Source organism: Geotrypetes seraphini, chromosome 12 (genome assembly GCF_902459505.1).
Source record: "Geotrypetes seraphini chromosome 12, aGeoSer1.1, whole genome shotgun sequence".
In the NCBI taxonomy this organism is placed as follows: Eukaryota; Metazoa; Chordata; class Amphibia; order Gymnophiona; family Dermophiidae; genus Geotrypetes; species Geotrypetes seraphini.
In genome coordinates, this window is record NC_047095.1 from 36,718,012 (window position 1) to 36,742,288 (window position 24,277).

General features: G+C 40.8%; 1 protein-coding gene across 7 annotated transcripts in view; it reads right to left on the reverse strand.

Annotated features, from left to right (window-relative positions):
- PTGFR (prostaglandin F receptor) overlaps positions 1-24,277 on the reverse strand; it is a 101,595-nt gene that overhangs the window by 58,615 nt on the left and 18,703 nt on the right. For 4 of the 7 annotated variants that reach the window (XM_033915889.1, XM_033915890.1, XM_033915892.1 and 1 more), the window contains exon 3: positions 17,088-20,726. In XM_033915889.1, the coding sequence (XP_033771780.1) occupies positions 20,460-20,726 (267 nt within the window). In that variant the 3' untranslated portion in view covers positions 17,088-20,459. Of the gene's footprint in view, positions 1-1,723; positions 1,916-17,087; positions 20,727-24,277 lie in introns of those variants that run through there. The other 3 variants (XR_004536574.1, XR_004536575.1, XR_004536576.1) reach the window with 3 other exon arrangements.

A 24,277-nucleotide genomic window follows, 5' to 3' on the forward strand; every position in this document is an offset into this window, starting at 1 on the left:
AGGGAAGGGTGGCAGAGAGCAGGAGAGTCCAGGAGCAGGCAAGAGAGAGCTAGGCTGGACTGAGCCCTGACAGCAGTGACAGGAGGCTGCTTCTCCTGTCACTACTGTCAGGGTGTGCGCATGAGCGGGGATCGCTCTGGCCGTGGGTAGGGAGTGTGTAGAGGGCGTGCTAACGATTGTCCCCATTTGCATGCAGGCCTTTATTGAATCAGTTGGCCGGCATGCAATAGGAAACGGATCGTGCATGGTTTGGAGGTTTAGTGAATTTTGCCCAATGTCTGTTAAAGTTATCACATTGGAAAATACATTAATTTATTTGCCTACAAACAAATCTTAATGAAATTAAACATTAATTTAAAACATCTGGTATTTATAAAAAGAGAAATACAGTATATAAAAAAATAATAAGAAAGGGGAGTTGAAAGGGATCAATGATAGCTTGCATTAAGGCTATACTGACAAGACTAGTTCTAACTAGTGCTGCCTGATTCACGATTTGAATCGGTTCACCGATTCGAATCAGGTGAATCGATTCAAATCGGTTCATTTTTGTGAAAAACCGGACTCACCGATTCAGCCCCGATTGAAGTTCATTATTTTTTTCATCGCCAGCCACCAGACTCGTTCCCATCTAATGTAAGTTCCGGTTTTGCAAAACCGGAAGTTACATCAGAAGAAACGAAAGAACGTGGGAGCATTGAGGGGGGAGGAGCAGACCTCATGCAGCCGACCTCAGAAGTAAACGGTATTTTTTGCTGGCTCTCTCTGCATTTCTACTCTCTTCCTCGCGATTCCACATCCAGTCGAGTAAGTATATGAACCGGCGGGGGGGGCTGAGAATCGGCAGGGAGGGCTGAGAATCAGCAGGGGGCTGAGAATTGACAGGGGGCTGAGAATCGGCGTGGGGGGCTGAGAATCGGCAAGGAGGGCTCAGAATCAGCAAGGGGGCTGAGAATCGGCAGGGAGGGCAGAGAATCAGCAGGGGGCTGAGAATCAGAGGGGGGCTGAGAATCGGCAGGGGGGGTGAGAATCAGCAGGGAGGGCTGAGAATCGGCAGAGGGGCTGAGAATTGGCAGGGGGGCCTGAGAATTGGCAGGGGGGCTGAGAATCTGCAGGGAGGGCTGAGAATCGGCAGGGAGGGCTGAGAATCGGCAGGGGGGCTGGTGAGTCTTGGCTGGGGATGGAAGCTGGGAATCGGCCGGGGACTGGTGAGTATTGGGGGCTGGGGATGGAAGCTGGGAATCGGCAGGGGGCTGGTGAGTCTTGGCTGGGGATGGAAGCTGAGAATTGGAAGGGGAGCTGGTGAGTCTAGGGGGCTGGGGATGGAAGCTGGGAATTTTTGATATGATATTGCCTTGGTTAAATAAAATGTTTAAACTTAAAAAGCTGTGTCATTAACAGTGAATCGAATCGAATCGGAAAAAAAAAATAAATAAAAAAAAATCGATTCAACAGGGTGAATCGAATCGAATCGAATCAAATCAAAATATTTTTCTCTGAATCGGGCAACACTAGTTCTAACAGCACTCCCTTCTCCCACATTAAATGATATACCAGAATGGTTGTTTAAAGAAATACCTGAAGTATTAAAAATAAGGAGGAGGAATACATTCAAGCAAAGTCCATCTATTATTTGATAGAGTGATTAGTCGGTGACTGTTGTGAAGAGAACTCTATTAACTACAATTATCAAGTAAGGCATAACTGTAGTTTTTATTATTTGTATTTCTGTTGAGATAGTAACCTTTGATTAGAGCAATAATACTTACATTTGTCAATGAATCAAAAAGTCAGGGTGTGACTGAGTTAATAATCCAAAAGTGGTTGCAGTATGATCTATGGAATCTGCTCTGTTATGAAGAAACTGGATCCTGGAAAAAGTTCACCTTTCTAAACCTTCAGAGAGTGGGAGGCTCTGGAAACAAAAGAACTATTTTTATTGAACTTGGACAAAATAAACGATAAGGGCATAATTTATTTTTTAGCAGAGTCTTTAATGCTTTTGGCAGATTTTTAAGATCAACAGAAAAGTGAAGTTTTGCAGTTTGTCCTGAATAGTAAAGGCATCGTGGCTTTTCAGCTCAATTATTAATGTTGAATATCAAACTCAAGAGGTTTATTTTCTCTGTTTATAGATGCAGGTGTAACAAGAATTAAACCGTCATGGATACATATTCAATAAGGCTTCTAGCAGGCAATGCATACTTTTCATCCTGCACAAACTCCATTTTCAAACATAAGAAAGCCATGCACACTGGACCAAATTCTATATATGATACCCCCCCTAAAAAAAATTCAACACTTAAAAAAAATTAGCTTTAGGTGCTATTCTACAAGCTGGGCATGAGGATTTACACCAACTAAAACCTGATAGAAATCCCTGTGCCTAAATTAGGTATGAACCAGATGTATTCTGTAAAAGTGCATGCAAATTATTGGAGCACCCATAACCCACTCATGCCCCTCCCATGACCACTTCCCATTTTCAGATCCGTGGACAAGAATTTGCAAGCATATAGCAAGATGTGTGTGTGGAAATTCTAATTACTACCAATTAGCACCCAATTATCAACACTAATTGGTTCGTTACTCAATTAATTTATGCAAGCAAATTGGGTGCATGCTGAAAATCACACACACAGTTTTGTGTACCATATATAGAATCCAGGGGATTGTGTTTAAATATTGACTTATTGCACTTTTAAATGATAGCGCAAACTATGCACGTGAGCAGCACATTTGCTATATGTATATAAGTTTGAAAAATAAATGTTTGCACATATTCTCCTAACACGACACCAAAATGCACCCTAGATTGTCTCTATTCTATGGAACCAAAACTACTTCCATATTCTCTGTAAACCAAGTACTTACTAGGATGTAGCTGACTTAGCAGAGTTAAAAGAAACCTAAATCTCTGAAAATGTATCCCTTTGTGAGATTATCCAGAAGCGACAGCGTTTATTTATTTTTGCTGGCTTAAAGAGGGTATTGAAGCTTTAACTTGGCTTCTTTTAGTAGAAAAAGGAATTGGTGGGTTGGAGACTTGGTAAATTTGATTAGCTTAATGTTGTTATAGAAATACTTTATAATGATGTATTGTATTGAGGCATTCTTTCATATAAGTATTTGTTTTGTATAGTTTATCTATCCCCAGAGGGCTTTTAATCCATTGAATCACTTTCCCTATCATCTAGGTCAGTGGTTCCCAACCCTGTCCTGGAGGACCACCAGGCCCATCAGGTTTTCAGGCTAGCCCTAATAAATATGCATGAGAGAGATTTGCATATAATGGAAGTGACAAGCATGCAAAAACTGCTCCATTCATATTCCTTAGGGCTATCCCGAAAACCCGATTGGCCTGGTGGTCCTCCAGGAGAGGGTTGGGAACCACTGATCTAGGTCATAAAGGTATTTCAGGAACAATCCTATGGTTGATTCACTAAACTCAAAAAGATTAGATTCATTCTTTTGCTCATGAATAGCAGGGCCTTGTGAATGCTGGTCTACGTATTAGTTCTAGCCATTTGGATTATGGAAAAGTTTTGCTTCAGAGCATTCGAACAGTGTATACGTATTGCCTCCAAAACATTCCAAATACTGAGGTTAAGCTTATAACTGAGGTTTGAGAAAGATGCTAGGGTGCATAGGAAGAGGTATGGCCGATAGGACAGGAGTGATCCCCAGTATCTCCAGCCCCTATTGATAGTCTCACAAAAGACCCTTATATAGCACTTTGACCTATACTGCTAGGGGATCCCAGTACCATTTTGAACCCAGCACTGGCCCCAAACCCACTAGACATGAGGGATTAAGAAGGTAGGCCTTGGGAAGGCCCAAGGTTGGGAGGGATGTCATTGGAAAGAGCTTCAAGGCATGGGGACAGTGCTGGAGATCAGCTTCAGCGTTCAGGGTAAGTACTTGGGTGGAAGGTCTTCAAGGCCCATAGGGTTGTCATTTAGTGATGAAGGTGGAGGGGCAGCTCATCATTGTGAGCGTAGAGCACCAGCCCCTTTAAGAAGTGATTAAGAGCATCAGCTTTGTGGCCCATTGCTTCCAGGATGGAAAAATAACATCAGCTTTCTGCTAGTGGTAGCTTTCCAGCAATAAGATGGTTTGCAATGTTCATTGCAAGCCATGTTATCGAATTTACTTACCGTACTTATTAGCTGTTTTGTATGCACTTGAAAGCTTTCTACCTCATTACTGTGTAACTTTTGGCAACATAAACTACCATGAGTTACAGTAATATAAAGTGCATTAGTGCCCCTTGACATGTATTAAGGGGCATATAATGTGCGTTTTGTTTTTAAATATTTATATACCACTTATAGCCTACGTGGTTTACATTCAGGTACTCCCTATCTGTCCTGGTGGGCTCATACCAGGGTCAATGGGGGATTAAGTGATTTGTCAAAATCAATAATAAATATGTAGGATCTAGAGAGAAATAATCTTGTAACTAAAACTAATACCTCTCTGTGCACACTTTATAATTTATAATATAGACCAGTGTTCAATGTTCTACACACTAGCCCACTCCCAACTTAAATGTGATACAGTTCTTATTAATTAAATTTTATTATAAAGTGTTATTTTAGTGAATTATTCTGCTTTTTTTTGTTTTTTCAACTTCCTTTTGTATTTTCCCTGTATGTTCTTTCTTTACTATAAAAAATGTATTTCATCCCCTCTTACCTTTTGTTTATATTATAATTAATTAAGTGTATGTAATGTTTTTGTTTCCTTATGGATGTATATTTTATTGTACATCGCTTAGAAATCCGATTAAGCAATTGAACAAGCCAATTAATAAACTTGAAACTTGAAACTTATGCTAAGAGGAGGGGCCTCAGAGCCCCGTGTGCTGCCAGCAGTCTGCTTATTAGCCACACTAGAAAGGGAAACTACCTCATCGGCCTCCCTCCCCCTCCTGCCTGGTGATATATAACAATGAATGTTCAGATGAAAATATAGAAGAACTTAGCTCAAGCAGGGTTTCATTCAGAAAATCTTCAGGTCTCTTTAAACGCTGTCCTCACTTGCCCAGTTCCGCCAACGTTAATGTTTCGCTACAACAGCTGCGTCAGGGCGATGGACTCTCGGCTGAATTCACTCGCTCACATTTAAGTTGGGATTGGGCTAGTGTGTAGAACATTGAACACTGGATTAAGTGATTTGCCCAGGGTCACAAGGAGCAGCATGGGATTTGAACCCGCAACCTCAGGGCGCTGAGGCTGTAGCTCCAATCACTGCACCACACACTCCTCACCTTGATCACTATCCCCTTATTCTCTTCTAGTGTGCTCACAATCTGTTTTTGTACCTAAGAGGATTACATGACTTGCCCAGGGTCACGAGGAGGCAAAGTGGTTATCAAACCTAGTTCCCCATGTTATCAGCTACCCCTCCACCTTAACGTCAATTAGTAAATTATGTTCTGGTGCTGAATTTATATCCAGTTGACTTCTAAATCTTGATATTCAGTGTACACTACTGCTACTTCATATGAACGCCAGCTTACAGAAGCGTTCGGTTCCTAAGATGTGGAAAGACGCATAATTTCAAACTCTGGTTAAAGAAGGATAATTTTATAATCGAGTACCTAGGGGTGTCCCCAGTGTATCACCTTTTGTGCAACTGAGGCCTATGAACCAAACTTTCATGGTTGTCTCCCTTTTTCCTGCATTTACATTCTTTCTTCCATCACAAGGAACATCTGCACTTCAGCTCTGCAGCGACTTCCTATTTCCTCATAAGGCAGGACGCTACAAAAGTGACGGCTTCCAGGGCAGGCTGATGGCAGCAGGATCATGTGGCTAATGCTGCCGGTTATTGGCTGCCCATAGTTTGAAACTGCAGCACTGAGGGGGGTTTGTGAAGACACAGGGAAGACTCGGGTGGGAGACTGGAGAGAGGTAGAGAGAGGCTGCGCAAGACTAGTAGGAGGCAGGAGCAGGGGAGGAGACTTTGGGTGGAGCAGGGGTGGGGTCATGGGCGGGGCAAGGGGTGAGGTCATTTGTCCTCTTTTTATAATTTACAAATATGGTAACCCTACTATTATTGATTACTAGTAGTTACTGTAGGACAATTTCCCCTAGTGTAACAGTAGTGAAATATCATGCACTAACAGTATGGTGTATAGGATACATGTATTTCACATCACTGCCTGTAAACAATAATAATAATAATACTAATAATAACTTTATTCTTTTATACCGCCATAACCAAAAGTTCTAGGCGGTTTACACTAAAAAGAGCTGGTCAATCAGCGAAATACAATAAAACAGTAAAAAAATACAAATATTTGTAAAATAGACTTTCAATAATAAAACTCTCATTAAGTAATAAACTTAGCGAACAAAGTGGTCTTAATTAATTTCTGAAAACAGCAATAGGATAACATAGCTTGCTGAACACATTACCCTAACCAAGATTGTTGCCTACCAGCTTGAAATGCTAAGGTCCTATCGAAGAAGGTCTTATATCTACACCTATTAATTTTTGGATAAGTAAGTAAGTAGAAGTTTCTAGTTTCTCCTGATGGTCTATGCAACACAAAATGAGGAAAAAGGAAAGCTGGAGACAATCCCGATATCAGCTTAAAGCAGATACAGGAAAATTTGAATAATACTCTTGCCTCCAAAGGCAGCCAATGAAATAAACGATAATATGGACTAATACGATCGTTCTTTTTTAAACCAAAAATCAATCGAACAGCTGTATTCTGAATTATCCTTAATTTCCTTAATATCATCAGTGATGTGGGTTTCTGCTGTTTAGCTGTTAGCAGGCTGAGACATTAGGGCTGCCTGTTTGTCAACTGGTTTAAAAAAAAAACAAACAAAAAAAAACCTATCTGTACCTGCTAGAAATAGGGAGTTCAGAGAGAGGTCAAGCTGTGTGCAGACTTGCTGGCTCTAGGGAAACTGTCAAGGACCCAGCTCAAGGGTTCTGGCAGTTTCTAGTAGCACAGCATAACAAAAGCCAAGACAGTTCTTGGACTTCTTGGGGGGGGGTTAGTAAAATTAACTACACCCCCAGAGGAGATTTAAGATCTGTGTTAGCACCAAAATTTGTCTTTTGGGTCATCTGTTCGAAAAGGAGTTTGGAAAAATAGCATTTGAAGTGATACAATCTGGAATTTAGTAGAGAGGAGATATTGTTTATAGCTGGACTGTTCTGCAACGTTGATCACTGTTCAAGCAAGTGCCCTTTCATAATCTGAAAGAGTAAAACTGAGTTTTTGAGTCAACATCTGGTGTGGTCTCCATTCTTGGAAGAGTGAGCGGATTGCTCTGGCGTATGTTTCCAGTGGGTACCCAGCTTGGAAATTGGTCTCAGCCCTAGTCCCAAACAAATAAATAATTTTGTGTACCTCCACAACCAACACCTCGGTAGGGAATAGGCAGCCATCTTGACCCTGGGGTTACACTAGACATTTACGAATCCAGAAGATTACAAATTAGGGAATTTCTGCTCTAGGTAGAGTATTCCTAGGTCTGTGCAATATTCTTTCTACAAGTACCTGTATAAATGATTTTCAGAGAGAGAGAGCTACCTGTGTTAGCCCGCAGAGTCCCTGATGAAGATAACAAAATGGAACACCTCGTCAGACTGTTATGGTCAGCAGTGAGCTGCCTTGGTGTACCATTTTAAGATAATAAGCTAAGTCTGAACATTTGAATTTTCTTGTTAACTGGGTAGGCACTTTTTATACCCAGTTTACTATTTTATATAGCTGTGGGGATGAACACTCTTCTTCAATGGCTCTAAAGTATGGTGGCCCACAAGGATCTGAATCAGTCTCAATCCTTAGCTCATCTGAACCAGAGTTTGGTTTTATTGCTAACTTGTACTGATGATATCCAGCTGGTTTGCTCTCAGGATCCCCACAGTCCTTCAGTACTCACTGATTTGCATCATTGCCTGGAAGAAGTTCCTTCCTGGCTACAGATTCATAAACTGAAACTCAGTCCAGGGAAAAGTGAGTCCATTTCATTCTCTCATACTAAAATGCCTCCACAATTTGGTCTTACTCAAGCTGGAACCAAGATTAATTACAGCACATTAGGGTTTACTAGATACATTTTGTATGAAATTATATTGCCTATTGCTGAGTCTGTCTGTCTGTTTGCCCATCCATCATGTTCATGAACATACAGATCCATTCTAAGAATGTTAGACTAGCTCCTGCTGGCAAAGATCAGACTACAACCACTACAACAGCAACAGACAATTTAAACTGTATGCTGGACCAAATTAGAAGTCTCCATCCCCCATTCCACACAGAGAATCTTTAATCTCTGATAGCCCATTGGATGTGACACTCATCCACCCCCCTGCTTCCTGGCTCCAAAATAGGGCTAAAATATAACAGGCTCCCTGCTGCCTTCCTAGGACAGAGGTTAGAAACTTATACAAGAGCACTATCACTTTTTTTTCCTGCTGGCCATTTCTCTCCTCAAGGAGGTGCATACAATACTTCCAAACATAGTCTTTCTGTCTAATAGGATATGCCTTGTCCTTTGGCTCTTCCTCCCATCTACTTCCCCCTTTCTGCCATGAGCTTCAGTAGCGAGGTAGAGAGTAGCAGAAAAAAAGTCAGAATGATGATAAGGGCCATCCCAGAGGTCTCCAGGGGCCACCATTGGCACCTGGACTTTGCGTTGAAGAATGCCGATCTAGTCAATCAAATACTTATGCTGGCCTTAAGATAGAAAGGGGAAATATATAGTGACCTTCATAATACTGAGCTTGTTGGTCTCACCTTTTCCTTAAACCTAAAAAAAGAAAAGAAAAAGAAATTTAGGAAGAGGGCTACTTAAAAAAAGATTTCATCTGCTCTGTCCCTCTTGAATTTGAATTAGATTTAACTCCAAATTTTCTAACCTTGTTCTGAATCAGTGTGGTCCATATAGTTCATAAAACCTTCTAGTTAATACTCGTCTCTGTGTTTTGTTACAATAAATGGAGTGGGAGGGCTGGTCTATTAAAATTAGAGAAGCTTTTTCCACTCATTTATATACGAATATGAGAATTATCCCAATTGCACTATCACCAGTTTTTTGGCATCTGAACCGTCAAGACCTTCTTTCGGGTTCCTTGAAACAGAAATTTCGAAACATGGTCCATGTCGGGACCTGTTGAACAACTTCAGAGATAAGTGGGAGTTATTTTTCTCTCCTTTTTTTGCCATTGAAAATTATTGCAGCACCTATTTGAATAGCACTCATCGGCACTTTTTCAAAAAAATTCCATACACAGTGATGGGGCGGTGGGTTCGGCTATAGGAGCTTCGGCTCTTTGCTGGATTACACATTTCTGAGTGTATGTGATAAGAATTTCCTATATATTATTTATTCAACAACATTCTTGTTAGGAGTTCTATATAGCATTTATTTTTCTGTGTTTTGTTAAACTTAGTTCAGAAGTTATTGTGTGGGGAGAAGGTTTTTGCTGTTAAATCTCAATTGATCTGGATCAGTGGTCTCAAACTCGTGGCCCGGGGACCACATGCGGCCCGCCAGGTACTATTTTGAGGCCCTCGGTATGTTTATCATAACCACAAAAGTAAAATAAAACAGTTTCTTGATCATATGTCTCTTTAGCTATAAATTACAATATTATTATTAAGACTTAGCCAAAAGGAAAGATTTATAAATTATAAAGAGTTTTACCTCATGCAAAATTGTCATTTCTTTAATAAGACATTAACTATTTTTTTCTGAGGCCCTCCAAGTACCTACAAGTCCAAAATGTGGCCCTGCAAAGGGTTTGAGTTTGAGACCACTGATCTGGATGAACAGTCAAAAGGGGGAAGCTATCAATTTGGGCTACTGTTATTTTACCACAAGTCTGTTTGTTGTAAGACATGGTTCCAACTTAACATTAAACCATGTTGATAGCTTCCCCAAGAAATATATCATGTACTTAAAATGTATGTACTCAGAAAGGCATTAATATAGTCATTACTAAAGAACCTGAGCTCAGCAATAATTAGTGGTGTCAGGTAAGAACCAATGCAGAAACTTGGGGGGGGGGGCAATGGATCAGGTCACATTGGGTCAGAAAGTATTAAAGGGGAAATTATATAAGAAGCGCTCAAAAGTTAGGTGCCGATATAGGCACCGTTCAGCACGATTCAAGCGCAATTGGGTGCTGTGTAGTGAATCACGCTGAGCGGCACCTATTTTGGAGGCGCCCAATAAATAGGCCAGTTCTGGGTGCAACTAAAAGGCGCCCATGTGAGCGCTTAAGCACGCTTAAGAGCAGTGATTGTGTAAGAAGGCGCCTAACACGTAGCCACGCCCACGCCTAACATGCATAGCGCCAATTTTTTTGAAGGCCTAAATTTTTAGAGGCGCCTTGTTACAGAATCGCGCTTTCTTGACTGGTGCCTATGTTTCAATTATTGCTGATTGAATTTAATATCTAGTTGGGCGCCTCCAAAACAGGTGCCTAACATTAGGCGCCAGTTACAGAATTTGGGCCTAAATGCTCCTCAACTGACCCTTCTAACTTGCCTCACACCCGACAATATATTTGCATTACATTACATTAGAGAATTCTATTCCGCCTGTACCTTGCAGTTCTAAGCGAATTACAATTGAAGATGGCTGGACATTTCCAGGAAGTTACAAATTTTAGGGAAAGATACATAGAGAGGCTAAGATAAGAGATAGGGTTAGATACATAGTGGAGGCTAAGAGGGTAAATTTAAGGAAGGGGGGGACATTTGAGGAAACTTGTAGGGAGGGCGGAGATTAGGGTTGATTATATGGTGGAGTGCGCAGGGAGGGCATCAGAGCATATCTGGAAAAGCTCTCCGCATTGCTGTGGACTAACTGCTGGCTTCCCTTTCCATACATTGTAATATGCTGTGCACTGATATGTACGGCGCAAGTTAATTTCAGCACTGAAAGCCTTTCTGCTTCATGCAACCAGTAACAGGCAGTAGCTGTCTGCCTCAGGGGCAGATTCTCAAAACTAAAATCTGTCTTTAACGTGCACGCTAAACCAGTTCTAGCCGGTTTAGTGTGCATGTACTTTATCGGCGGATTATCCAAACAGCTTACCGAGGTCTTCTCCAAGTTTTCTAGCAGTCTCCGATACTGCCATGCAAATGTAGTACTATGAGGTCATTAATATTAAAATGATCACTCCGAGTGATTCTCTATACCGTAATCGCCAAGTGATTCTCTAACCTCGTTGTGCCACATTTGCAGCCAAAATTTACCGGCAGGTCTGAGCTGTCATTGCCTTACTTTCTGATCAGTGCCTGAGCACTGATTGGCTCAGGCACTAACAGGAAAGTAAGGTTTGACAGCTCAGACCCCCCCCCCCCTTTAAGCAAATTAAAATAACAAAAAAAAAACCCAACCCAAATTGAAGTTCGGCAGGTGAGATGCCCAGTTTCTCCTGCCGCATCGCAAAATTGCTCGACATTGCTAAGCCCCCACCTCCCATGCAAATTAAAATAATAAAAATAACCAACCCAAATTGAAGTTCAGCAGGAGAGATGCCCACTCTCTCCTGCCATCCGCCAACACTAATAACCCCCCTCCCCCGCAGCGGGAGAGATACCCACTCTCTCCGCCACCACACAACCAATCCCATGCCTCCAATGACCCCCACTCTTTCCCCCTTCCCCTCCCCAGTGCATCCTGGCCAATGGGAGGAGCCTTAAGTATCTGGGCCAATAAGAACCTTAGGCCCCTCCCATTAGCCCAAATGCACCAGGAAGGAGCCTGACTCTGATTGACCTAGGCTCTTAAGGCCCCGTCCAGAGAAGGGGCCTTAAATGACCTGGGTCAATCAGAGCCTTAAGCCCCTCCCCAGAGCATCCCAGGGAGAGGAAGGCCCACCATTTTGAAGAGATGGGCCTGCTGGCCGGAGGGAGTAGGCATCCCTCTGGCCAGCTATCTAAGTGAGGTAAGGGGGAGAGGCATGGGGGGGTTGCGTAGAGGCAGGAGAGAGAGTGAGCATCGGCATTTCTCCTGCTGCCAAGGGGGGTTCTCAGGGTGTCTATTGTGTGGTGGTAGGAAAGAGTGGGCATATCTCCCACTGTCGGGGTGCAGTTGCTTGGCGGTAGGAGGGAGTGGGCATCTCTCCTGCTGTCGGTTGGAGGGTTGCTTGACTTCGGTGGCTTGATTTGTTGTTGGGTTTTTTTTTTGGGGGGGTGCGTTTATTTTGCGCATGTGCCCATCGCTATCAACATCGATGGCCACATGCAAATTTAACAAATCTTTGCTGCTCTCCACCAACCTCATTTGCATGAGCATTTTGGGGGAGAATGGCTCACTTTTTTAAATCGCTACTATAACAGCTGTAACAGCGGCCCGTCAGTTTTTAGCGATTGTTTGCTGTCAGCTAGGACTGAACTGCCTAAGGGGATGGCAGGGGGCTGGAGGTGATGTGTGTTTGGGATGGAGCATGAAAGCAGCCCCCACAAAGTGGTCAGAATCTCCCACAAATGGACTGCGGACTACATGAACTATAGGATGATATGCAGGAGTAATGAATATAGCATTAGCCTAAAAAAATTCTGATTTATGATCTTATTCCAAATGGATAACATCATTAATAAATGAAGATATAAAAATAAACGAACTTGTATTATGTTACAGCTGCATTACTTATTCTTTTCTGTACATATTCCATGTTTAATGCATCTTTTCTACTATGTTTATACTGAATGTAATGTAATTTACATTGCAGTAATTGTTTTTCAATAATATCAGGTTAGCTGATGATATCTATGGAAATAAAACAAATGAATTTGGCATTTAGTTTGCCCAGATGGCTTGTTTAAAGGCTAAAGTGTGATGTAATTGAAGACCACAAAATTATAAAGTTGCCATGTTTCATTAAACATATCAACTATAAATCATTAGAACTGTAGGAAGTGAAAAGCAGACACAGAGACATCGTGTTCATCATATTTGTGAAAGGAAGGAAAACCAGATACCTAAAGGAAAAAAAAGACAAATAGTAAAATAAATCTTAATTAGCTATAAAGAGATCCTTCTATTAGTATTTCTGATGTCATACTCCGAGGCATTTCAGCCCTGTAAATCTCTCAGGCACAATCAAGCATGAGATCTGCAGTCTGTGACACTTAGGGCTCCTTTTACTACGCTGCGGTAGCGTTTTTAACGTGCGCTAACCCCCGTGCTATGCGGAAAATACTAACGCCAGCTCTATGGCGGCGTTAGCATCTAGCACGCGCGGCATTGTAGCGCACGCTAAAACCGCTAACGCAGCTTAGTACAAGGAGCCCTTAGTATAAGGCTTTCGCTTTGGTAGGTCATCTCCCATCACAAAGCAGGAACAGATATAGACCAGATTCCATACCCTTGAGCTCAGGCTGCCCTATAGTAGGTTCCAAAGCTTCTTCTACCTCTGTAGGGATCTCCTCCTCCTTGCCATACACACTCCTTCAAAGGATTCCTGATGCTACCCCCTTGAGTGGGAACAATATACTGCCTCTGAACCCATGGGGGATTCCTTTACATGGCAGGGGTGTTTGGGTCCCATCCAACCTTGGGCAAAGAACTGTGTCCTCCCTCACTTCTTTCTCACTAGTCTATACTTCAGTCAATTGAATATCTCACTCTCCCTTTTAGTGGGTTAGAAACAAAACCTCCATGCAAACAGTAGGCAAACAGAAGACTTTCTGAGAAACATTAATACTTCTACTGATTTGCTGGATGTTTGTTTTCCAACCTTGGTACAATCTATGAGGCAGGAGATAGCAGATCCCTTGATGAGCTTATTTATTAAATCATTAGTTAAAGAGATGTACCCAGATAAGTTTTTAAAAATCTGTAATTAAACCACTTTTTAAATATGAACAGCTAGATAAATCTAATTCTGGAAATTATAGACCAGGATCTTCAATTATATATTTTGCAAAAACTTTAGAGAAAGTAGTTGTATTTCATTTGCAGGACTTTTTAGAAGAAACCCAGATTTTGAATGATTTCCAATTTGGTTTTCATCCTAAGTTCTAAACTGAGACATTATTAATTACTATGGGGCCCATAATAAAAAAAACATAGACATCCAAAAAAGCATCCTAAATCAGAACATGGATATCCTAATCGCCAAGATGTCCAAGTGCTGATAATCGAAACCGTCTTTCTGTACGTCTAGCGAGGTGTTCCAGTATGAGATGGGCATGGTGGAAACGTTTTATGGGTGGGCTTTGGGCGGTCTCAAGAGTTAGTGGGTTAGACATGGACGTCTTGCAGCGATAATCAAGCATTTTTCAAGACATCCTGGACAGAACTTATATGTTTGGAACTAGGCCTGTTTTAGAAGGGTCTAAGTGCCACAAAGGTGCCCAAACTCACCAGATGACCACTGCATACATCAAGGTAAGACTCCCCCAGGGCTACACTCACAAAGATCCGAATACAAGTGTAAATACCTGTCTCCAGAACATCAGCACCCGGTATAGGAAAGCCTAGTAGAGCTGCACACAGGTGTCTTAAGTAATCTGGTGGGTGTGCTAGTGAACCATAGAGAGGAGTAGCAAGTCCCATAAGCCACTATAAAACTACATTTATGGTGGAAAATCTGAGCCCCCCCAAAAAAAACTCTACTCTACTGCCATATAGGTGCCACCTGCAGCCATAAGGGCTATTGGGGTTGTAGACAGGAGGGTAAAGTGGGTTTTGGGGGTGTTTTAGAGGGATCACCTTAACCTATAAGGGAGTTCTGGTGAGATATTTATATGGTACCTTTTATATGAAGTTCACAGCAGTGCCATCTAAGGTGCCCACTGCTCTGTCACCATGTCTGGGTGGCCAGTCTATTACAGGACTGGCTCCTCCCATGTCTAAATAGTCTTGTTCTGGACGCTTGGGACTTGGATAAAATTTTAGTTGAAAATGTGGTATAAAGATAGACATCCTGATGGTCTGGGCGCCCCAATAGTCTGGACATCCAGATAGAGAATTTTCAAAAAAATTTATATTTCTAAATGTATGGTGGTTTGCCTTTCGAAAATAGACATTTTCTTACTGTAGATTTTGGACAAATAGGACTTGGACATATGTTTTGAAAATGCCCCTCCACGTGTGATACTATGCAAGCGGGGTTTGATAGAAGCTTTCAATTTCTGATGATCACTTTGGATATTACATCAGCCTTTGATATGGCTCACTATAGTTTGTTATTGGATAGGCTGAAAGAGATTGGGATGCAGAAGAAAGTACAAGCATGACTTCAGTCTTATTTAAATAATATGATACATTGAATAAACGTTTTAAATGATGTTTCAGAATGGGTTCCCTATAGGTTGGGAATTTCCTAAGGTGTCACCCTTTCACCCATTCTTTATAATATTAACACGTGCACCTTGTGTAAGATTTTCACAGGACTGGGGGGGGTCTCACATTATGCCTGACAATTCAATGTCAGGCCATATTCAGGCTTTGGCATATTGAATTTCTGTTTATGGAGCTGGCAAAAACCATAGCTGGTCTGAAGGAGTCTGGGACTGGTTTTCCTAAGTGTTGAACTAAGTTTTCTCTTTAATAAAACGCTGAATTATGTTTAGCTGCAGACCTAACTTATCTCATGTTCTAGCCTGCCTGCACTGGGTGTTTTAGCTTGGGCATTCTAGCTTCTTATGGCTATCTCAGCACACAAGATATTGTATTCCACCCTCCTGGACATGTAACAGAAAGACTGCAGGGCTTAGATAAGTGACCTGCTACTGACCTGCTAGTGCGAGCTTAGGATGATTTTTAAGAAAAGTAACATGTGAAAAGTTTTTTCTAGAATTCAGTTGTATAGCCAGAAGAATGTATAAATATCTCTGAAACTTCCTGGTTTCTGGACTTCTGAAGCCAGCTTGGGGCTCAGGGGTCCGCATATGCTGAATAACCATCTGTGCTTTCTTCAAGTCTCTAAGTTTTGTGGCTGCCCAAAGTGACCTTTCAGGTCAAGTGTGATATTTAGCACTTACATGTAAACTGGCTATGGCAACCTGAATGAAGGTTGCCTTGACCAGTTAAGTGCTGAATATCAGCACTTAAACAGCCCAAGTGCTATCTCTACCCCCAAGAACACATCCTAAAATAGCCAATTTTAAGTTGGGCATTTTCAGCAGCACTACCTGGTTATGGGCCACTGAAAATGAGCAATAAGCCCTAAACAAGCGATTTAACTGGTCAGGAGCCATTTCTGGCTGGTTAAATCATTTCATATAATTGATCCCTTAAGGGTCAATAATCCAGCAATCTGATTGGCTGACAAACCATATTGGATATAACATTATTTGATAGAACATATGAAATTATGTAAAACTTTAAACACATACCGTAATTGCTGTCAAAATCAGTTACACACAACTTTATTGAAACGCCATGGATTACATCTAGTACACACGAGACAGGAGTAAACACATATATTCCCTCATTAAACACTAGATACAATTATTCACACTACAGAAATATTTTTTATTACCAAGAATTGCACTTCAGCAATTTATTTAATTGCCTAAGCTTATGAAATAGCACGATGTATCAAGCTGCCACATCAAACACAGTAAGTCCATTTTCTTTTATATGGTTTGGCACTGAAATGTAAACAGGTTGTGAAAGAAAGCAGCAAAGAACAGATGGTTTAAAATAAGTATTTCAGTCAGAAACTGGATTAAAATCACAAGAGTCTCTTTTTTTCTCTTTTGCATTCTCTCTTCTGTTCTGAGGGTAGATGGCAGAAAACTGAAAGCTTTTCCTACTGCCATAAATCTTGGTTATGTAAAGCTAGATATGTGCTTTTGTCATGATATCTGTACTAGTGTCATTTTTACTATATCTTAAGGGGCTTTTTTTTCGTAAAACTTTTAAAAACTATTGTTTGCTAGACATTTTGGAAACCATCCTCATTAACATTTTTCCCAACTTTGTTCTTTCTTTTCATCTTTTGTATCTTTTAATTATTATTGTTAACCAAGTCGAGCTCCTTTTTGGTTGAAGACCAAGTCGAGCTCATTTTTGGTTGAAGATACAAAGCTGTTTTAGTCTAGTTTAGTTTAAAACTTATATTTTTGATAAATTTGCTTGATGTTATCACAAATTCTAATGCTATTGCTATACTTTTGCTGTTTTTGTTCAGCTTTTCATTATTGTTAACCACATAGAACTGAAAGGTACTGAAGTATAAAAAATAAAATTTATTATTATTATTTAAATCATGATACGGTTCTATACAATTAAAAACATATCTAGGATTAATAGTCAAAGTGAGGAAACTGGATAAGAGAGGCCTTTATCCGGTTAACTCATGCTGACTGGGCCCAAGGGAATATTCAGTGGCATCTATCTGGATAGAGACACTGAAGTCCCCTCTAACCAACTCTAACCAAAACTAGCTATTGTGTGGATTGTCTGAAGATAGGAATTGGCACTTAACTGGTTAATTGCCAATATTTAGCCTGTATCTGTTTAAAATCTGTACAAAATTTGTATTATATTTTTATTTTGCCAAGTTTATGCTTATATTTTAATCTTCTGGATGTTAGTATAGTTGGTTTGTTAGAATTCTGTGTGAAAGATTGGGTCTATTCTATAATTTATGGTGTTCTTTTCTGCTTTTATAATTTAGGGCTCCTTTGACTGGCGTTAGTTCTAGAAGCGTGGCACACCGTAATTTCCTGCATGCGCTAAAAACGCTAGTGCACCTTAGTAAGAGGAGCCCTTAGTTTTATAAGCAGCCAAGATCACTTGATAAATGATAAGTTAACGGGACAAATAGGGCAATATAAAAGTCCTGTCTTTGGTTTCATTTACCCAGTTAAGGGCTGAATATCAGCACTTATCCAGTTCAGTGCTGGCTGGCTGTACATACTTGGCTATGTATTGCCAGCACTAAGTCAGGGCCCCAACACTGATTTTTCTGAGCATAATTTTGGTGGCAATGATCAGTGTTAAAAAAAAAAAAAAATTTGCTGAAAGCTGACCGTTGAACATTACTCCCCATTTGTGTTTAAGATAAAACAGGTCTCATCTACTCAAGCTGTTCTCCATGAACTTGTACAGGGTGGGCCACAGAAAAGTAGCCTGCCTCTGGCAAGTGAATTGTTTTTATTCACTTACCCACAAGTTACAACAGATGGTGAAAGTGGTCCCTGTTCACGTCATAGCCTTCCACAATCACTATTCGCTGTTCCAGGGAGAACACCACCTTTCTGTCACCGGTATTAGAGGTGGGCTATTTTTCCGTGGCCCACCCTATAGTATAGAAAATTTTTGAATACCTAGCACAAAGCCCTGTGTTTTTCTCTTTTGCCTTTCCAAATCACAGCTGAGGATTCCTAGTAAGTTGATATAATGTCAGGCTTCAGCTGAATTTATCATTTTGAACAGTAAAGAAATTCTTGTTTCCTCAGTTAACTTGACTAGGTCTGGTCTACAACTGGGAACTCAACAGACAGCATCAGCAACACAGATCAAACAACAGCAAACACAGTAATGCATTGGGCCACCAAAAGGACAGAAGAGGCAAAGCCATGAAGCGACTGTCCTGTTTATCTGTGTGACTTCTTTTGCCCTTGAATGGGATAGCAAACACTCGATCACGAAACAGACATATTACCTCTGATGCAAGCTTTTCACTGAAACATGGGCCTTGTCAGGACTTATAATAAAATCTGCCTCCTCTGCTTCTCTCTTTCTAGTGGCCCCACTGCATTCTTTCGCTGTGGTCTGCAATTGGATCATTCACTGCAGCTGTTGTACAGGCTATGCAAAACCTACTTAAACATTTTACCCCTGCCAAATTATTGCCTCTTATTTTAAAATGGCACAGTGTACAGGATCCGAAAAGAGAGCCCAAGGAGGCCTCAACAAGACAATCAAGGCAGAACAAAGGAGTCGTGAGGAAGAGATGTCAATTCACCACGGGTGTAAAGTTCACTTTATTGAAAGGAGCACTGCGAGGACGTGAAGATTCGACACCGACAGTGTTTCGGCATCTATGCCTTTATCAAGAATCTCACATAAATAGAGCATTCAATACAGGTCAAATTTAGAAACAAGCAGGGAAATAGCTGGTGTCCAAAGCGAAGCTGAGGGTCACGAGTGAAAAAAAGCCGTTGAGACTCTTGCCAAAGGCATAGATGCCAAAACATTGTCAGTGTCGAGTCTTCGAGCCCTCTCAGAACTCCTATCAATAAAGTGAACTTTGAACTTTACACCCGTGTCTGAATTATTGACATCTCGTCCTCACGACTCCTTTGTTGTGTATAGTATAACTGGAGTCCATACCGTAATCCAAGGGATGTAAATATACTCGTGTGAATGCCAAATAAATGCACATAATTAGTACTTAACATATTTCCAGATAAACCCATTAAGATTAAAAAGATGATATTTGATACCAGAAGTTACTTAAGTGTACCTAACAAATGAGTATTTGTTTATAATTGTCCTGATTATAGATAAATTACTTGGTATTCACAAGAATTACTACATGGAATTATTTGCTACATTAATACGAAATAACATTTTCATATATACATATATGAATATACATTTGTTTATGCCATCTTTATACATAATATACAACATATGTACATTTAAATATACATTAATATAGAACCTGGGGTTCTCAAAAACAGTAATTTTCCTGTCTACCCATCTTTTAAATGACAAAAAGGGAGCAGGTTCTCTCATTGTTTTAACCAAACTAAGCTCAGATGGTCTAAGCAACTCTTACCCCCTTCTTTTACGAATGCATAGCGCCGACTTCTATGAGCGTCGGAGCAGTTACTGCCGCTGCCGGCCCTAAAACCCACGCGGTGGGCTCCTTTTACTAAGCTGCACTAGCAGTTTTAGTGCACGCTGCAATGCCCCGCGCACGCTAGACGCTAATGCCACCGCTGAGCTGGTGTTAGATTTTCCGCATAGCACGGGGGGTGGCGTGCACTAAAATGCTACCGCAGCTTAGTAAAAGGAGCCCCATGTGTTCGTAAAAGAGGGGGTTAATTACAAACCCATTAGTATATAACTGTAATGATTTATTCAATTTGTTTTCTGTCCTGTTCTCCCGAATAAACTCAGATGGCAAACATATATATTATTTGCTCTTATTTGCGAACAGATAAGTGCATTATATATTCATATTTTGTTTCAACCACTTACCGATTGAAAGAGTTGGGTGTTATAAACACTATTATAAAAAGTTTTTTTCGGGTGGTTGTGAGGGTTTTATGACCTATGATGGAAATTTTGTCCTGCTGAAGAATCCCGTGCTTGAATTGACTATTCGGTGCATGGAGCAGGTTGCTGAGGTCTTTCCCTCTTGATAAGGTACAAGTCAATTATATGTGGAACCTGTATTTATTATCTAAACATATATATCCAACAATAATATATTATATTCATTTCATAGTTTTACATCTGTATTAGGGTCCTGGGTGATTTTAAGCATGTGCTGATTTTTCACTTGCAGTCGTGCGAGTCCGAAACTGCTGCAACCTTCAAAGAGTTTTTGAGAGAGCTGAGCTCCCAGGTGTGCAAGTTAATGACTTGTGCACCACAACACCTTCTGGCGAGCTTATACAGTTTTCTAAGCACCGCTTTCCTAAGAAGAATATACACCCAGGGATCTAAAATTTGATTCCATGTTGCCATTCGTAGAGAATATAGTACAGATTTGCAGGTTTCAAGGGAGTCATCTCCGTTTATTCCAATATTAGCCATTGTGACCTGTAACGGAAAGAGAAATCTTTGAATGTTTAAAAGACGGAAAACTCTATAAACCACGCCTCCTCGTTTACGTTTCTACTCTACGCTAGGCGCTAACGCCACCATTGAGCTGGCGTTAGTTTTTGGCACGTAGTACGGGGTTAGTGCACGCTAAAAACACTAGCACAGTAGCACGTTCCCTCTGACGCACGGGATCGCGTCAGAGGGAACGTGCTACCGAGTTGGAGAGCAGCATCTCCTATCAGTATTCATAAAAACTGAGGAAAAATAAGTTTACTTAGCCCAACATTGTAAAAAGCCAGACGTTTATAAGCTAATCATATACGAAAAGCAGAGCTTGTTGCAAACTGTGAGGCTGAGTTTAAAGTAGGACAACAAAAAGTTCCGTAAGTCCACTTCCTTACATATCCTTCTTGTAAGGAATGTGCCCCTCTAGGAAACTGCAGAAAATTAAATCCTCTGGCAAAACATCTGTGTATGTAAAAACTGTGCGAGCAAACTGACTTCTATCCACCACTCCTCCTTTCACACAATTTTGGAAGTTTCTAATATTTGGCCCTGAAAAAGAGGTATGCCTAGGGTTACCATATGGCTCCAGAAAAAGGAGGACGGATTGAGATATCCTGGTTTTACTTCCACTGAAAACAATCCATCCTCCTTTTTCTGGAACCATATGGTAACCCTAGGCATGCCCTATATTGTTTTAACTCCCTCCCTCCCAGGATTGCAGGATATCAGAGAGAGTGATAATGAATACAGCGTTTAAAGTTTGCATAATGATCAGTGGAGTGGGGGAGGGGAGAACATGGCAGATTTTCTTTAAAAGTGCAGTTCAACCAGATTCAAGATTTAGAAAAATTTTTGGGGAAATAAAGGTTGGCGGAAGAACATCTCTCACATTAAAAAAAAATATGTGTTAAAGGCCCTGCATATCTCTGAAAAAGCAAATGAATACTGAACGCTTGAAACTCAACAGAGACCATCCACTAAGCATTTTCTTACCCTGATGCCTTGAACTAAAGGGCAGGAAGCCAAGAAATGCTTACCCATGCTTCTGTCACCACTCAGCCTCATTTATTTATACCCATGAAGTACACTGTCAGCTCTTGGAAGTAACAGGAGCTGGGCAAGGGTTACCAGGCTCCTTTGAACTTATGCTGCCCTGAGCAGAAGTACATGTACTCCCCCCTCCCCCCACCCTCTCATATCTTCAGGCCCCTAAGCCATCCTCCACAACCATGACTTATAATTTAACTGAATACAAAATCCACAAGAAGGGATGTCCAATAAATTACAATTTCACAAAAACACCCCTCAACAACCAGGGCTACGTCTCAAATTTATGAAAAAAAGGAGAAAAAGACCTCAGTGTCTAACAGGGGCCATAAAAAAGCTTCCCAAATAGACAAGCCAGTCTCAGACAGAATTTGAAACTGGCAGACACATCCTTGGTCAAAAAACTCCTTTAAGCTCAATTACTATTCAGAGTCACACATTTCTTTTAGTATAATCTGTTTCAATTTTTCAAAAATATTTCATAAATAGTGTCAAAAAGGTCACTTATCTGAATGAATAGATGTTTAGACGTAGTCGTGGGTTAGAAAGCAGGAACAAAAAATGCTCCGTAGGAAGTCAGCTGAAGGATAGTTAAAGTATCTCCAATGTAACACTTCCATAATCATCCAACAGGGCTCCCTGTTTCGCTAAAATGCTTCGTCAGGGATTTTGAGCGTCCATTCACCCGCTTCCACTCCTGTCACAGCAGGTGAATGGACGCTCAAAATCCCTGACGAAGCATTTTAGCGAAACAGGGAGCGTTATATGCGTGAAAATACGGTATACCATCTGGTCAAGGTGATTTGTCACTCTGTCTTGTCAATTTGGCTTAGTATATCTTCCAGGTTCACCGAGATTTCTTTCAATCCCTCTGCATCAACACCCTTGAAAGCCATTTCCGGTTCAGGTAGATCTCTTACATCTTCCATAAAGATCGAAGCAAAGAATTCATTCAGTCTCTCCGCTATGGCCTTATCTTCTCTGCGCCCCCCCCTTTTGCTTCTTGATCAGCCAATGATCCCATGAATTCCCTCATTGGTTTTTTGCTTCTGATGTATCTAAAAAACAACTGTTACTATGAGTTTTTGCCTCTTTGGCAAGTTTCTCTTTGTATACTTTTTTAGCTTTCTTTATCAGTTCTTTGCATCTAACTTGCCAGTGCTGGTGTCTCTTCTTAGTTTTCTCCATTCAGATCCTTTTTCCATTCTTTAAAGGATGTATTTTGGGCTCTAATAGCCTATTTTATTTCACCTTTTAACCACACTGGCTCTTATTTACTCTGGCCTTCCACAATGGTATTTTTAAATAACATCCACACCTGGTGTGCAGTCCTAACCTTTGCCACCAATCCATTTAGCCTCTTTTTAACCATTTTCCTCATTTTATCGTAGTCGCCCTTTGGAAAATTAAATGCCACTATAGTAGATTTCTTTTGCAACATCATTCCAGATATCAGTTCAAATTTGATGACATTTTGATCACTGTTTCCCAGCAGACCCAACATACTATGCCCTGCATTCCATTAAGGACCATATCTAAAATAGTTCCCCCTCTTGTCGCTTCCTGAACCAGTTGCTCCAAAAGCGGTCATTTATGATATCTAGGAATTTTACCTCCCTAGCACTCCCTGATGTAACATTTGCCCAATAGAGAACCACTGCTTTTGGGAGAAAAAAAGTGGAGAAAGACCTCAGTTCAGCTTCATGGGTCTAAAAAAAAATCCACTTAACTGTCCATTTCATCAATAACAAAATTTTTAAAGCTGAAGTTACTCCATATTTCATACAGTAGAATTCTTCAACAATTATAGAAGACTATAAAAAGTGAATAAATCAGAACTTAGCTGTGCTCCAGAACTTGTCAGACCCTGTTCTTCTCTCATACCAGGACACACATACTTGCCAGCTCAGCACATACTAAAATTTTGCTATTCCCAACAGGGACTCCCTATTTCTCCAATGGCCGCATCAGTGGTTTTACTATTCACTTCTCAATCTTCATAGGATGCACACTGTACAAGACTTTCAATATATCCTATGTATCCACCAGCTACCCAGCTATCTAATCTAATCTAATCTAATCTGGTATTTCTGAGTCGTGCTATGCCTAAACAGAGTTCAATGTGACTTACAATATTTCGAATTACTGCATTATAGTAATTTGAGGAGGACAGAATTATGAATAGGGTAACAGAGATGAGAGAATGGAGGTTCTTTGATTGTACTGGTTTAGCACCTGAGCAGAGGGTGGGATTTAGTGATATTAAATATTTTGCGTTAGTTGTCTACGGTGTATATGCTTTTAAAGAAGAGAGTTTTTAATTTTTTTCAGACTCTGTCGTAGAATGTTTCCATCCTGATGTCAAGTTGGGAGGTTGTTTCAGGTCATGGTGCCAAGAAATGTGAAGAGCGAGTTGAATACGTGTTCATATTTAACCCCTTTGGGAGATGGGAGTAGCAGCTGAAGCGATTTCAGTTTTCTGGTTGACCAAGAGT